General features: G+C 62.9%; 2 protein-coding genes across 2 annotated transcripts; both read left to right on the top strand.

Annotated features, from left to right (window-relative positions):
- The first annotated feature begins 3025 nt into the window (after positions 1–3025).
- On the top strand, positions 3026–4589 carry PSCA (prostate stem cell antigen). The gene is made up of 3 exons (XM_070803000.1): positions 3026–3077; positions 3670–3906; positions 4375–4589. The coding sequence occupies exons 1-3, from the start codon at positions 3026–3028 to the stop codon at positions 4587–4589; spliced, it is 504 nt and encodes a 167-aa protein (XP_070659101.1).
- Positions 4590–8468: 3879 nt separating this feature from the next.
- On the top strand, positions 8469–13292 carry THEM6 (thioesterase superfamily member 6). The gene is made up of 2 exons (XM_019973656.2): positions 8469–10470; positions 11826–13292. Exons 1-2 carry the CDS (start codon positions 9958–9960, stop codon positions 11937–11939), a joined length of 627 nt encoding a protein of 208 aa, XP_019829215.2. The 5' UTR covers positions 8469–9957; the 3' UTR covers positions 11940–13292.
- The last annotated feature ends 322 nt before the right edge of the window (positions 13293–13614 follow it).

The raw sequence follows: 13614 nt of genomic DNA, 5'->3' as shown, positions 1-13614 counted from the left end.
GAGTGCTTCATGGTATTGAACCCCCCCTTCCCCAAAACCTTATATATTGACCTTCCTCCACTGCCACTTTGGAGCAGTCTCTCAGAGCTCTCTGAGATGCCGCCCGGGCTGCAGTCCTCATTTTGGCCCAAATAAAACTTACCTCACAGCTCTCAAGTTGTGCATCTGTTTTTAGTCGACGTAAGCTATCATCACCAGCCTCTGAGTCCACGGGACTCCTGAGTGCTGGGATCCTCGGTCCTCGGCCGGGGCCACACTGGGCACAGTAGAGCCGCTCCCCCAGGTTCTGGACCCTCGAGTGGGGAGACCAGAGCCAGGGCAAGGGTCTTTCACGGCAGAGGGGACTTTACCTGGGGGGTGGGGGCGTGGCTGCGGCTCCTGGGCTCCCCGACTTCACTCTGCAGGGATGTGCAGGGGGGCACCTCCTCGGCCACCAGGACCCTTCGGGACAGAGACCAGCCCTCGTCTCTGAGAACCACCACATCGGGGCTTAGGACTTCAGTGTATGAATTTGGGGAGGACACTGTCCAGCCCCTGGCCCCTCAAAATTCACATCCTTCTCACATGCACGGTGCACTCATGTCATCCCGAAAGCCTCAGAAGCCCTAACTCATCACAGCGCCAACGCGAACGCCTAGAGCCCAAAGTCTCCCCAATCTCCCATCGCACGTGGCCGAGTCCAGGTGGGATTCATCCTGGCAGATTCCTCTCCAGCTGCGAATCTGTGAAGCCAGACGAGTTAATACAGCAGTGGGATAGACTGAGAACAGACATTCCCACTGCAAAGGGGGAAACTGGAAGGAAGGGTGGCGGGTTCCAACCCCAGCAAAGCCGCCAGTCCTGCCCGGTGTCAGCTGACGACTCTGCTGTGACTGCAGGCGTCGGGCAGCGCTCTTGACCTGTGCCCCTGGACACCAGGAGACCCCCATTAGGGCAACCGAGAATGTCTCCAGGCCCTGCCAAAGGTCCCCTGGGCCGCAGAAATAACGCCCCTGTCTGAGAACCACTGCCTCACAATGACCACTTCATATCAAATCACATCAACAAACACAGATGCGACGGTCAATGTTTGAAGAATGAGGTTTCCAGGCTGGTGCTTGGTGCTGGGTGACTTGACTACAAAGACAGATAAGAAAGGTCCCAGCCCAAGGCACCCCGGCCCTGGTGAAATGGAGTGAGGGTGGGGTGCACACAGGTGGCCCCAGTGGGAACAGCAAAGGAACAAGCATTTTGCTTTCCATGTGAGGCAGTTGAGCCTGGGGGGACGATGGCCTGGGGGGTGATGGCCTGGGGGGCGGGCGATGGCCTGGGGATTGCGGGGCGCACGGGGTTCAGGAAGTTCCAGGTAGGCAGCCCAGGCAAGGAAGGTGTGCCGTGCTGTGCCACACTCACCTCCGCTCAAGGTCGGGTTCCTCCCTGTCTCTGGCCCCAGGCTCTTTTGGACAGAGCCCAGCCTGTGGGAGCCGGGGGCCGGGGGGTGGGGGAGACCCAGGGGTGCTGAGCCACGGGAGGGCCGGGTCTCAGGTCGCCCCTGCCATCCGGGGCTGCCCCCTAGTGAGGCACCCACCTAGCCCTCAGCCTCCCCACAGCCCAGGGAGCCCCTCCAGTGCTCACCCTCCAGCAGTGTCCTCTCCACTCGTGACATGCCCTGGCCCTTTTCCAGGGTAAATCAAGCAGGGCAGTAAGATCTGCTCCCTGAGGCCATCTGGGGGCCAGGAAGATCTGAGGAAGCGAAAGGCACTCTCCCCCGCAGGGAGGGGCTTGCTGCCCCCAGACTCACGCCAGGGCCAGCAGGTACTTGGTGTGGCCTGGGCCGTCAGCCCCTGCCGACACTCCAAGGGGTCCCGGGAAGACTGCTCACAAAGGTCAGATAAAGGACAGCAGGGATCACTCCTGGTCCCCAGGTCAACAGTGGTCGGGAGCCACCGTTCCCACCCTCCACCGCTGGGTTCGGAGGAATGCGGGAAGGGCCACATTAGGGAAATTAAAATGGAAGAAGTCTTGTTCAGGCTTCAGAAGCAGGAGATCAGACCTCTGGCCTGCTTCTGCCTTGCCTGGTCACTGCGTGGATTCTGTGCCTGCCCGCACGCAAAGAGTCAGGCGACACTTTAGATCAGAAAGGGAGTGGGTCTTGGAATTCTTGAACCCCTGAAGGGGTTGGTCTGGCCAACCTCATGGGTCTAATTCACAACATGAAGCAATCAGCATTGTAAAACTTCTAAAAAACAAAGCTGCATTTTTGCTGATGATGGTATCAGTTTGCAGCCTGGGCTTATAAGCAGGAGCCCCCAAAATTGCAATCTGAAGTCTCACCCGTGGGGTGGACGCACCGCTGGGGACCCTTTCCCAATTAGGACTCCAGATTGCTGGAGGGTCTTCCCAGAGCTTTTAAGTCTGGATAAGTAGTTGGCCCAAGCTGGTGATGTTTAATAAGCTGTTAACTTCTCTCTGTTCTATTTCTTTCTTTGCTTTTCTTTTAATGACTGTATATTAGAATTAAGTCAAACAGTCCTCTGTTAAAAATTGAAATTGTTTATTTGTGTGTAACAAGTGGTTTCTTTCATTAACAAATCCGTCAAACCTAAAACGATTTTCTGCAATACAGGCGGGTTCCCAGAGGCTGGCCGGAGCCGCTGATGGGAGAAGGCTGGGAAAGGGACACAGTCAGTGCCACCGTGGCCCTGGCGTCCCGGTGTGGCCAAAGAGCTGGCCTGCTGATGAATCTCCCACCCCCAGGTCTTAACCAGTGGAAGCCTTTCTAGGCTCCTTATGGAACCGCCCTCTCTGCGATGGTGGAGAAGCTGCCTGCGGGCCTCCTCCTGGGGTGGCTGAGAAATGGGCCCCGTCCCCGGCAGGCTCTGCCTTCTGGAAACATAGAGAAGGCCAGGGAGGGTGCAGCCTGTCAGGCACTGAGGATCTGCCCCGCCCTGGGGCCCAGACCATTAGTGTTGACCGTGGGCAGCTGCCCCCCCTGCCAGCAGAGCCCTTAAAGCCGCCCAGGCTCTGCTCACCTGAGCCCACCACCATGAAGGCTCTCAACCTCCCCCTGCTTGCTGCTAACTTGGCCTTGCAGCCGGGTGAGGCTTGCGTGGGCCCGGGGCAGAGCTGGGGGAGCAGGGCCCTGGGGGTGGGACGATGAGGGAGGCAAGAGGGGCCGAGAGGGAGGAGGCGGCTGGGAGGAGGCAAGCAGGAGAGGGGCTCGAGGCGCCGGTGGAGCCTGCGTGCAGGTGGGCTGCTGGCGGCCTGTTGGCGCTTCGCCGTGTGGACCTCAGCTTCGACCTGTCCTGCCCGAGGAGATGAATCACCAGGAGCTGGAGCCTCGCCCCAGGGACAGAGCTGGCCTGGCCAGGGATGCAGCCACCGCTCGTCGCTCCGGGGGAGCGACGAGGCCACTGAGAGGCACCTTGCCCGGTGATGCAGGCCATTTGGGAAGGGTCCTATCCACCCTGCCCTCCCCTGCCTGGTGCCCCTCCCTCTCAGGAGCGTGGCATCATGACAGGGCCTTCGGGAGGTTGGGCAGGGCGCCCCCGTGTGCAGGGCCCCTAGTCTGTGGCTCTTGTGTACCAGATGGTGCCCCCCACTCCATGCAGGAGAGGAGGAAACGAGGTTCCTGTCCCCCAGCACTGAAGAGAGGGGCAACCCATCACCCCACCCCTCATTCCCCCACAGGCACCGCCCTCCAGTGTTACTCCTGCGAGGACCAGGGCAACAACGAGGGCTGCCAGCGTGTGCAGAACTGCAGAACCAGTGCTGGACCGAGCGTGTCGGTGAGCGGCCCATGTACCCCTGGCCTCTCTGCGTCCTGCCCTGCCCCCCCGCGCTGTCCCTCGGACGCCACCCCCCGCCCCCGGCCCGCGCACTCCCCAGGACGCCCCGCCCCCCGCGTCATCCCCCGGACTCCTTCAGGCGCTCCAAGGGCGCAGGATTGGGTCTCCGAACTGGACTGTTCATCCTTTGGACCACCCGCCCACCAGCCCCCTTGTTCTCCCGTCCGGGCACAGATACGGACGCTCCGTTTCCCATCCATCCACCCCCGCCCTACCCCTTATCCACCCATCCGTCTCCTCACCCATAACCCGTCCCTTTCACCGCTCACCCTCCATGCACCCGTTGGCCCTCATCCCTCCACCCTGCATCCAGTCATTCACTGAGCATCTCCAGTGCCAGCAGAGGGTCTGGATGCCCGGGCATGTGGACATGGATGCGACCAGGCCCCCGCCCTCACAGGGCTTGTCGTCTTGGGGTCGACCCAAGCTCTGGAATTTCAGTCAAGAGTCAGGACAGGAGGCAGGCCACAGGAGCTGGGCCAGGGCAGGTGGATGAGTGCCCAAGGCCCAGCCCTGCCCAGCATCTCCACCGCCCCTCCCCCCACAGAAGGCATCAGTCTCCTGACCGTCATCAGCAAAGGCTGCAGCTCGCACTGTGTGGAGGACTCGGGGAATTCCTTCGGGAGCAAGAAAAATATCGCCTGCTGCTCCACTGACCTGTGCAACGCCAGCAGGGCCCAGGCCCTGCAGCCGGCCGGCGTCACCCAGGTGCTGCTCGGTGCTCCTGGCCATCTGCTGCTCTGGGGCCGGGCCCAGCTGTAGGATCCAGGAGGACCCTGCTGTGCCCCATGCCAGGCAGCGGTATCCATGGCCTGGGCCACTCCTGACACACCTGGCCCCGTCACAGACCCTCCGAGACCCTCACTCAGGTCGGGCGATGCCCCCCGCCCTTCCCAGCGCTCCGTGGCTCCCTCGAGGACTCCTGCCCAGCTCCCACCGCCCAGCAGGCTGGGCTTCATGATGTGAAACAGCCGGCAGATAGCCCACCAGACCCCTGCTCAATATTCCAACCCACCCTTAACCCTTGCTCAAGCACGTCTTCCTCCAGGAAGCCTTCCCTGCCTGCCCCTCCATAAGCTGAGCCAGGTTCTGCGTGCAGTGTCCTCCACACCCAGCACGGAGCAGGCTCTCTGGAGGGCCCTGCAAAGGCTGAGAGGAAGTGTTCCGAGTAGTCCTGGAGTCAGCAGTGTGAGGTCCTGAGAGCCCCAAGAGAGGAAGCTCAGAGGGGCGGGCTTGTTCATGGGGGTCGGGGGGCAGCAACACCATACACACAGTAGGCCCTTAACAAAGGCCTGTGGGCTTGGCGGCAGAGAGCCTCTGTCCTTGCTTGCCCCCAGGCGGAGGTCAGGGTCAGGGTCCGGGGTTGTGCGGGTGTAAACATGGAAATGTGGAGCACGTTTAGAGCTCTAGGAAAGAAAGAAAGCCAAGGACGAGGATCCCCAGCGCTGGCGCCCGGAAGGCCTCTGCAGGACCCAAGGTCCAGAGGGAAGTACTGAGGTGCTGAGAGCAGCCACGTCCACCGAGCAGGGCTCCAGGCCATGGTGTTCACATGTCAGCCCCTCCCCGTGGGGGGTGCTCCGCCCTGGGCCGAGGCTCAGGAGGGGAGGTGCTCCGGGTCCCCACACCCCACTCTGGACTCCACGGGCGAGCGTGAGAGGGAAGAGGCGGATGGCCCCCGGAGGTGGGAGCCCTGGCTGCGCCCTCCATGCCCTGTGACCCACGTCCTGCCCCACCTCCTGCCGTCCCTGAGGCCTCGCAGCCATAAGCCTCCACAACAGCTCGGCTCCCGGCCCAGCTCCCCGGGCAGAGGTCTCCCCTCCTGCAGGACGGGGCACTGACGGGCCCCCCCAAGGGTACGGACAGCACGGGGCCACCTGCAGGGGCAGCCCCCCCCCAGTCCCCACAGACAAAGAGGAAGTGCAAACCCCTGTCCCCAAGCTCTGGACGACACCTGCCCCCATCTCACCCTCATGGTGTTGCTTCTTGTACGGAACAAGGTATGTTCTGCGAGCTGACACACCTGGTCACACTCTCTAAGGGAAACCACTTTTGTTTCTGACCTCTGTCTCTCCTCGGTAAGGAATAGAAACCCTGTGGTGGCCGAAGTGGTCCTCCAGATGGACCGGCGTGTTTGTTTTTAAGATGACCCTTGCATCTTCCAGGGGGCAGATGCTATCTGATCCGCTCGCAGCTCCAGTAGCCGGTGATGACCCAGCAGACTTGACAGAGCCCTCGCCACACGCCAGGCTCTTCTCTGCCACCTCCCGCACAATCGTTCATTCATTCCTCCCTACTTAGAGGTGAGGCTGTGCAGAGGAGGAACCTGAAGCAGGGAGGTGAGGCGGCTTGCCCAAGATCATGCAGTCAGCTGGTTAGAACTGGCAAGTCTGCATATTCGAACTCCAGTAGAAACAGGCTCAGAGAGGTGAAGGAGCTGACCTGAGGTCACACAGCTGGCTCCTGCCCACCCCAAACCAGGCCCCACAGTGGGCATCTCCTGCTCTGGCCCCAGCTCCCAGCCACAGTCAGCCCCAGGCCGTCCTCCTCCAAGGACTCTGGCTGCACTGGACTACCTGTCTGGCCCTTCCAGGGCTGAGGTTGGTGGGCTCCCCCTAGGCTGATGACTGGTCTGACTCCCTAGGGATATCCCCATCCTCCCCACTTGGCTCCAGCTGCTCAAGGAGGCAGGCTGGACAGCAGGGAGTGTGGGTCTCCAGGGGTGCTCTGCAGTCCTGGGGTACCTCAGGGGCCCTTTCTGGGTCAGGAGAGATGCCCAGTGCTTCCCCACGCCCGGTGGGCATCTCTCCTGACTCAGGAAGGGCCCCCTGAGGTACCCCAGGACTGCAGAGCAACCCCTGGAGACCCCATCAACTGGCCCACATAGGCTGTTGGGGTGGGGCAGCCCCCAGGTGAGTCACCGCCTTGCTGCTGAATGCTCAGGGACTGTCCCTGCCCCCAGCCTGGGCCTGGGCACACAGCACCTAGAAAAGAATTCCAGCCCTGGGAGTAATCCGGTCAGTACCCCCAGAGTCTCCTGGGGTCCACCCCTGTGCTTTGACAGAGCTGCTCTCTGCCAGAGCGACCACCCCGTCAGCTCCACAGTGGACTGGCCACCCAGCTGGCGCTGCAGACAAACAGGTCTGCACCCTGGTTCTGTACGACCCCCAGGCTACCTCTTCATGGCAATGTGGTGGTGACCAAGGTATGCATGGATCCAAGCGAGCCCCAAGCGGGACTGGCTAGGCCAAAAGGGCCCGCAGAGCTGCTGCCGCTGGATCCGGGACCCCTGTGTGGAATTGCTAGGGTCTGGACCCAGGGGCGGGGTCCAGGCAGGGCCGGGGTCCAGGGGCTGCCTGCTGGTTCCGACTACAGGCACTGTTGCTTTTGTTTCCTCGGGCAGCATCTTGAGCCCATGCTTCTCTTCACTTGGAAGCTCAAACCCAGGAGGCGGCCAGTGGAGCTTAGTATACAGGCCTGCCCCTGGCGGCGACGCCCGGCGTTACCCAGATAGGAGAGTCCTTAGGAACCCAGGGGACCCAGAAGTACCCCTCTGTTCGTCTGCCCTGCTTGGTTCCACAGGCTCGGAGGCTCCAGGGCAAAGGGAAGGGGTCGAGGTCCTGCGCCCAGGACTCCTTCCAGCCCTCCACAAGGTGCCAGGGACCTGTCACAAGATCCATGTGTCCACCGGGTGGGACAGAAGCAGCTGGATGGTGGGGGCGTGGAGACGGCGCTGGCGTGTGTCCACTGGGTGAAGGTGTGTCCACGTCCATGGAGAAGGCACTGGTTCTTATGGCATTCACATTTTGAGCACCTTCAGTGCACCAAGCATCCCGCTGGCCTTGGGGTTTGGCAGTCAACGAGACAGACCAGCCCTGGCCACCTGGCCGCAGGGTCCGGCGGGGAGAGGGCACCCCCTACCTACGGATTGCATCAGTGTAAAAGTAAGTACTCTGGGGATCTAGCCCTGTTTGGGGTTCCAGAAAGGGGCAGATGGAAGGGAGGGTCCCCTGTAGAGGGAACAGCATGTGCAGTGTGTGCATGTCTATGTGCGCGTCTGTGTGTGCCTGTGTGTCGTGTGTGCATGTGTGTGTATGTGTGTGCACATGTGCATGTGTGTGAGGGCGTGCATGTGTGCACCTGCGTGTGGTGTGTAGATGTCTGTGCATGTGTATGTGCACTCGTGTGTGCACGTCTGTGTGCCCACGTGTGTGTGGATGTGTGCATATGTATGTGCACGTGTGTGTACATGTGTGTGGGCTCACGTGTGTGCGCCCGCGTGTCGTGTGTGCATGTGCATATGTGTGCACGTGTGTGTATGCACATGTGTGTGTGTGTGTACATGTGTGTGCTGGGTGATGTGCACAGCAGAAGCTCAGAAGGACCCAGGAGCGGGGGCTGTGAGGAGGGCGGGGCTGCCGGAGCCTCGCCCACCAAGCTGCACTGTGGTCTCCAGAACTAGTTCTCTAGCTACAGGGTCCTCCCCTGGGGGGATGGGACAAGGTGGGTGACAAGGCGGCTGCATTCTGAGGGGCAGCCAAGGGGGCCTCGAAGGGCATGGCATTCCATTAGCCCTGAGAAGCTAGCCCACCCCTGGACAGATGGCTCAGAGCCCAGCCAGGGCAGGGACAGTGTTATAGGGACAAGTGTGAGCATCTGTGGAAGGGTCTTCTTACTGCCAGGGTTTCCTATGGTGGGTGGACCTGCCCTGACATTGGAAATGAGCCCTCTGTTCCTGGAAGTATCCAAGCAGATCCAGGGACCCAGGACAACGCTGGCCCTACTCCGCCCAGCTGCTGGTCCCAGAAGCAAAGCCAGAAAAGCAAACCACTCAGCCTCTGCCCGACACTGACCTTGGCAAGGAGGCCGCCTAGCACCCAGCTCCATGGACTGTGGACCACGGCTGCCCCAGGAGCTCCTTCTTCCCGGCCTGTAAGAACCCTGCAGCTCAAGCCCGCTGGGTGTGGACTGGATGGACAGGCAGCTTCCTCAGTCCAGCTGCTGCCAGATGTCTTCTCAGAGCCACTGGACCGCAGCAATCACTCAGCAAACCCACCGTCCCGTGACTCTAATACTGACCTGAGCAGGAGGCCTCGGGGGTCACTGGCAGATGAAGTCGCTGGAGAGGCCTGGAGGCTGGTCAGGCGAGCTGGCCTGCCTTCTCTGGGCCTTCGCGCAAAGCCCTGCAGAGAAAAGGGACAGGACAGCGACTCAGTGCAGCAGCGCGTCAGGCCAGGCGTCCAGGTGCCTAATTCAAGTTACCGTTGAATCCACTGCTGAGTCATTTCAGTTACTAACTCCTCCCTCTCCACCCTGATGTTCTTTGCTCCCGTTTCTAAAAAGGGTAAAGGGTAGGAATGCTTGGAAATGAGGTTGCGGTTGTCAGGATCTTGCGGGGAAGAGGTGAGTGCGGCGGGGTTAATGAGGTCACAGGCTGAGACTGAACAGGTGTACTGGGGCCAGACTGAGACACTCCTTGAATCCGCCCGCACGTGGGGCTGTCGTCCTGCGAAAGCGGGGAGCCCCTGGAGGTTTGGGAGCAGAGGAGGATCGGTTTCCAGTCGTCTCCAAGTAACGCCGCTGGCGACCGGGCTATTTTCCGTTTCTCCCGCAAAATTCCACAGCCTAGGCCAGGGAAGTGCTGGAGGCTCTCCCAAATTAGAGGTGGAATCTCCGGGGTCAGTCCGAGTCTTCAAGCACCAGGGAAGGTGCGAGGGGCTCGCGCTCCCAGAATGGGCGGGGGCGACACTGCGGGAGACCCGGGGGCGCTCCTGCGTCCGTAGCGCCCGGAGTGACCGCCAGGTGCCGCTGCGATCCCTGGGCTCACCGCCCCCTGAGCCCCGCCCGCCGCGGAGAAAGCGAAAGCCGCTCGCGCCCCGGAGTGGGACGAACCACTGAGAGCGTGGAGGGGGGGCCCGCGGCTAGAGGCGGTACTTCGGCCTGCGGAGCCAGGCACGTCGCCCCCTCAGCCGGCCTCGCGAGATGGTTCGCTCCGCCCGCGCAAAGCTCAACGGTTCCCAGGCGGGCCGGCAGAGCAGTGAAACCAGCGCCGCCGGCTGCAACGGTGCGCGCGGAACCCGCACCCGCGCTGACGGCTCTCCCGCGCCCCGCGCCCGCTACGGCCGCCGCCACGATGCTGGAGCTGCTCGTAGCGCTGCTGGCCCTGGCCCTCGCCTACTTCGCATTGCTGGACGGCTGGTATCTCGTTCGCGTGCCGTGCGCTGTGCTGCGCGCGCGCCTGCTGCAGCCGCGCGTCCGCGACCTGCTGGCTGAGCAGAGCTATGCGGGCCGCGTCCTGCCCTCGGACTTGGACCTGCTGCTGCACATGAACAACGCGCGCTACCTGCGCGAGGCCGACGTGGCACGCATCGCGCACCTGACCCGCTGTGGTGTGCTCGAGGCACTGCGCGCGCTCGGGGCGCGCGCAGTGCTGGCCGCTTCTTGCGCGCGCTACCGCCGCTCTCTGCGTCTGTTCGAGCCGTTCGAGGTGCGCACACGCCTACTGGGCTGGGACGACCGAGCCTTCTACGTGGAGGCGCGCTTCATCAGCCTGCGCGACGGCTTCGTGTGCGCGCTGCTGCGCTCGCGCCAGCACGTGCTGGGCACCTCGCCAGAGCGAGTTGTTCAGCATCTGTGCAAGCGCAGGGTGAGCGTCCCCCGTCCCCCGCACGTCTCCCCTGGCCCCTGAGGACCCCTGGCCTCCTGGCCCCACACTGCCGCTTTCCCTCTGCGGGATGCTCTCCTCCCGCCGGGTACCGCTCCCGCCCTTCCCTTTGGTCCCAGGCCAGGGCCTTCTTCACTGATGCCTTTCTTCGTGGGACCCCTCAGGGTTCCCTGATTACCTCTTTGTAGCAGGACTCAGCATGCCCCCCTCCCGCCGCTTCTTAGGAACCTAGCTCCTCAAGGCTCCCGGCCGCACCCTCCAAACAGGGAAGACCCCTCTCTTCAGTCCAAGTGTGGCTAAGAGTGCTGAGCCCGTCTCACGGGTCCTCGGATCTGAACGAAGGATGGCTTTGGGGTGGGGGTGGTGTCGGTGACAAGAGATTGGTGGGCGTTCTCAAGGTCCTGAGACCCCCTTCACCCAGATTAGAGCTGAGGGGCTGGGTCACCATCCCCTGGGTTCGAGTGAGAATTGAGCTCTCTAGAGCTGCAGGACCTGCGTCTTTTCCAGTTGGAGAAAGGAGGGCGGCAGCACCTGCCTGGGGCTCAAGGCCCCTCCCCCAGGCCTGCTCTTCCCGGCACAGTCGGGCCTGCAGCTGCGGCATGGCAACGGGGCCCTGGGGACGTTGCTGCGGTGCTGGTTGCCAGGGCAGGCACCTGCATGCCAAAGCCAGGACCTGCTGGACACCTTGGTGCCCTCAGGCAGGGCGCTGCCCTCTCTGGCCCTGGACAGGCTCAGAAGAGGGAGACAGCCTCACCTCGGTCATGGTGAGGGCATGCATGATGTATTTCCATTGTATCAGAGGTGGGGAAACAGGCTCAGAGAGGTGATGCAAACTGCTTGAGGCTACACAGCAGGCCAGAGGCCCAGCCTTCTGCTTTTCTGTCTCTTTGAGTCAGGGACACCCCCAGAGACCCTGGATCCCACCCACCTCACAGCCACAGAGATGCTGTGTGTATCCCTGCATCGTCAGGAGACCGGGAGGGGAGAGCCATCTAGGCTTTAAATCCGTGGACTCAGCTGCGACCAAAGTTTGGAGGAGAGGGAGCCAAGGGCACTTTCCTGCAGGGGAGGGTGCCATGAGGTCAGGCGTGGGCTGAAGGGTGACACCCATGCCCGGTGAGGCGGCCCTCACCTGGCCTGGCAGGGATACCCTGTGGACGTCCGGTCCCAGATGGGGCAGAGGGCCCCGGGTCCAGTGTCAGGTTTAACGTGGGGTAGGCTGAGCCCAGTGCCGGGATCTGCCTGCTGAAAGGCTGGTGTGGGGCGGCCCGGCCTCGTGGGGAGGGCTGGGCTCCAGGCAAGTCTGGATCCGGTCTCACCCTCCCCTCCCTCTGCAGGTGGAGCCCCCGGAGCTGCCGGCCGACCTGCAGCACTGGATCGCCTACAATGAGGCCAGCAGCCAGCTGCTCCGGGCCGAGAGTGGGCTCCACGACATTCTCAAGGAGCAGTGACCGCCACAGCCTGCCCACCCTGCCCACCAGCCTTGACCTGGAGGCAGCATGGGCCGGCTGGAGTGGCCTTGTGACCCACCAAGCCCCCTCACATGCTCAAGGCCCTCCCCCACCCCCAATTGATTCCCCTCCGTACCCCATCCCACACCCAGCATGGGGTGGGGGTGACGCAGGCACCCAGGCCAGCTCTGCCCTCGGGGTGATGACAATGGGCAAACTGGGAGGCCCAGGGCCCTTGGCATGCAGGCAGCAGGGGGTCAGGGTGGGCCGCCTTACAGGTGAAGTCAGGCTTCCGTGCTCTGAGTGGGCAGGTTGCCTGAGGCAGGGAACAGGCTGGGGTTGCTCTGAGCGCCAGAGCTTGGAGTCTGAGGCTGCCACTGGGGGTTGGGCCGGGGGTAGGGCTTGGAGCTGGCCAAGGCCTGGGCCCTAATGTGGGCCCCGAGGAGCTGGAAGGATCAGAGCAGCATTTCAAGGCAGATCCCTCTGCTGCACGTGAGGGCGGGGCAGAGTGTGGCCTGCCAGGGCGCAGGCCGACCGGCCCAGGGTACTCAGGAGAGAGGCCTGGTCACCGGGCGCTGGGGTGGCAGCAGGGCCTGCAGCAGGGGCTTGGGGCTTTGGAGAGTACGATGGGCCCAGCGCAGGTCAGATGTGCAGAGACTCCAGTGGAGGCGGTGAGCTGTCATAGCTGGGGGTGGGGGTGGGGGGTCCTAGTCGGAACCTGCTGCTGAGGAGGGATTGGGGAGAGGCGTGGGGTCCTGCCTGGGTGCCCATAGGACCGTGCTTTGTGACCCTGGCTGGGGTCCTGCCCTCCTGCTGGGGCTGTCCCTGCCTGACTTGACGTCCTGCCCGGCTGTTGATCTGTTAGTTTCTTCCTGCACTGAGAGCTGCTTGCGCAGTGGGCTGGGGCCACACAGGGTCTTCCTGGCTTTGCTCGAGCAGCTCTGTCCTGGCGTTACCAGCCTGCTGAGGTGCCAGCTGGGGCCTGCCCGCTCTCCTGCCTTGCAGCTGGGGCAATGGCCACCTGGGGAGAAGCAGGCACTGGCCCGGGGCCTCAGAGGGCAGCGCAGGTGGGCCTCGTCCCTGGCTGGGACAGAGTCAGGGCTCTGGGGGTGGGTTCTGCCCTGGGCAGGGTGCCCGCTCACCTGTGTCCCTGCAGCGGCCCCCGGGGCAGCCCAGAGGGGCCCAGGACTGCTCCTTGGCCACCCTGTCCACCCCCGGCAGCGGCGCCAGGAGCACGGCCACAGCCCTCTTCCTCCCCTGCCCCCACGGCGTTGTCTGCCTCAGCCAATGGGAACATCGCGGTGTTTCTGTTTTATTTAAGGAAAGCCCAAGAGTAAAGGGCCTTCAATGTGAGCGTGCTGGGGAGTCTTCATTTCCGAAGCCCTTTCTGACGGGGCGGGGGTCGCTGTCGGGATTGTTGGGTGAGCTTGGGGTCCACGCTGGCAGGACAGGACCTATGCCCGTTCCGGTTCACGGGGTCGCGGCCTGAAAGGAGCTGCCCCAAGCCCTTCACAGACAGCCCTCTCCTTCTCTGTGGTTGTCCACAGAGGCTTGGGAGGTCCCACCCCAGACTCTGGGTCTGGGCCCCCAGGCTCCTGGGCTCACTGGGCAGGGTGAGGGCTGGCAGGTGGGGCAGAAGTCAGTGGGCTTTAGTGGGTGGGGTGGGGGGCAGGGT

This window comes from Bos indicus, chromosome 14, assembly GCF_029378745.1.
Source record: "Bos indicus isolate NIAB-ARS_2022 breed Sahiwal x Tharparkar chromosome 14, NIAB-ARS_B.indTharparkar_mat_pri_1.0, whole genome shotgun sequence".
In the NCBI taxonomy this organism is placed as follows: Eukaryota; Metazoa; Chordata; class Mammalia; order Artiodactyla; family Bovidae; genus Bos; species Bos indicus.
The sequence above is the reverse complement of the archived record's forward strand: the minus strand, read 5'-3'. Positions and strand labels throughout refer to the sequence as shown.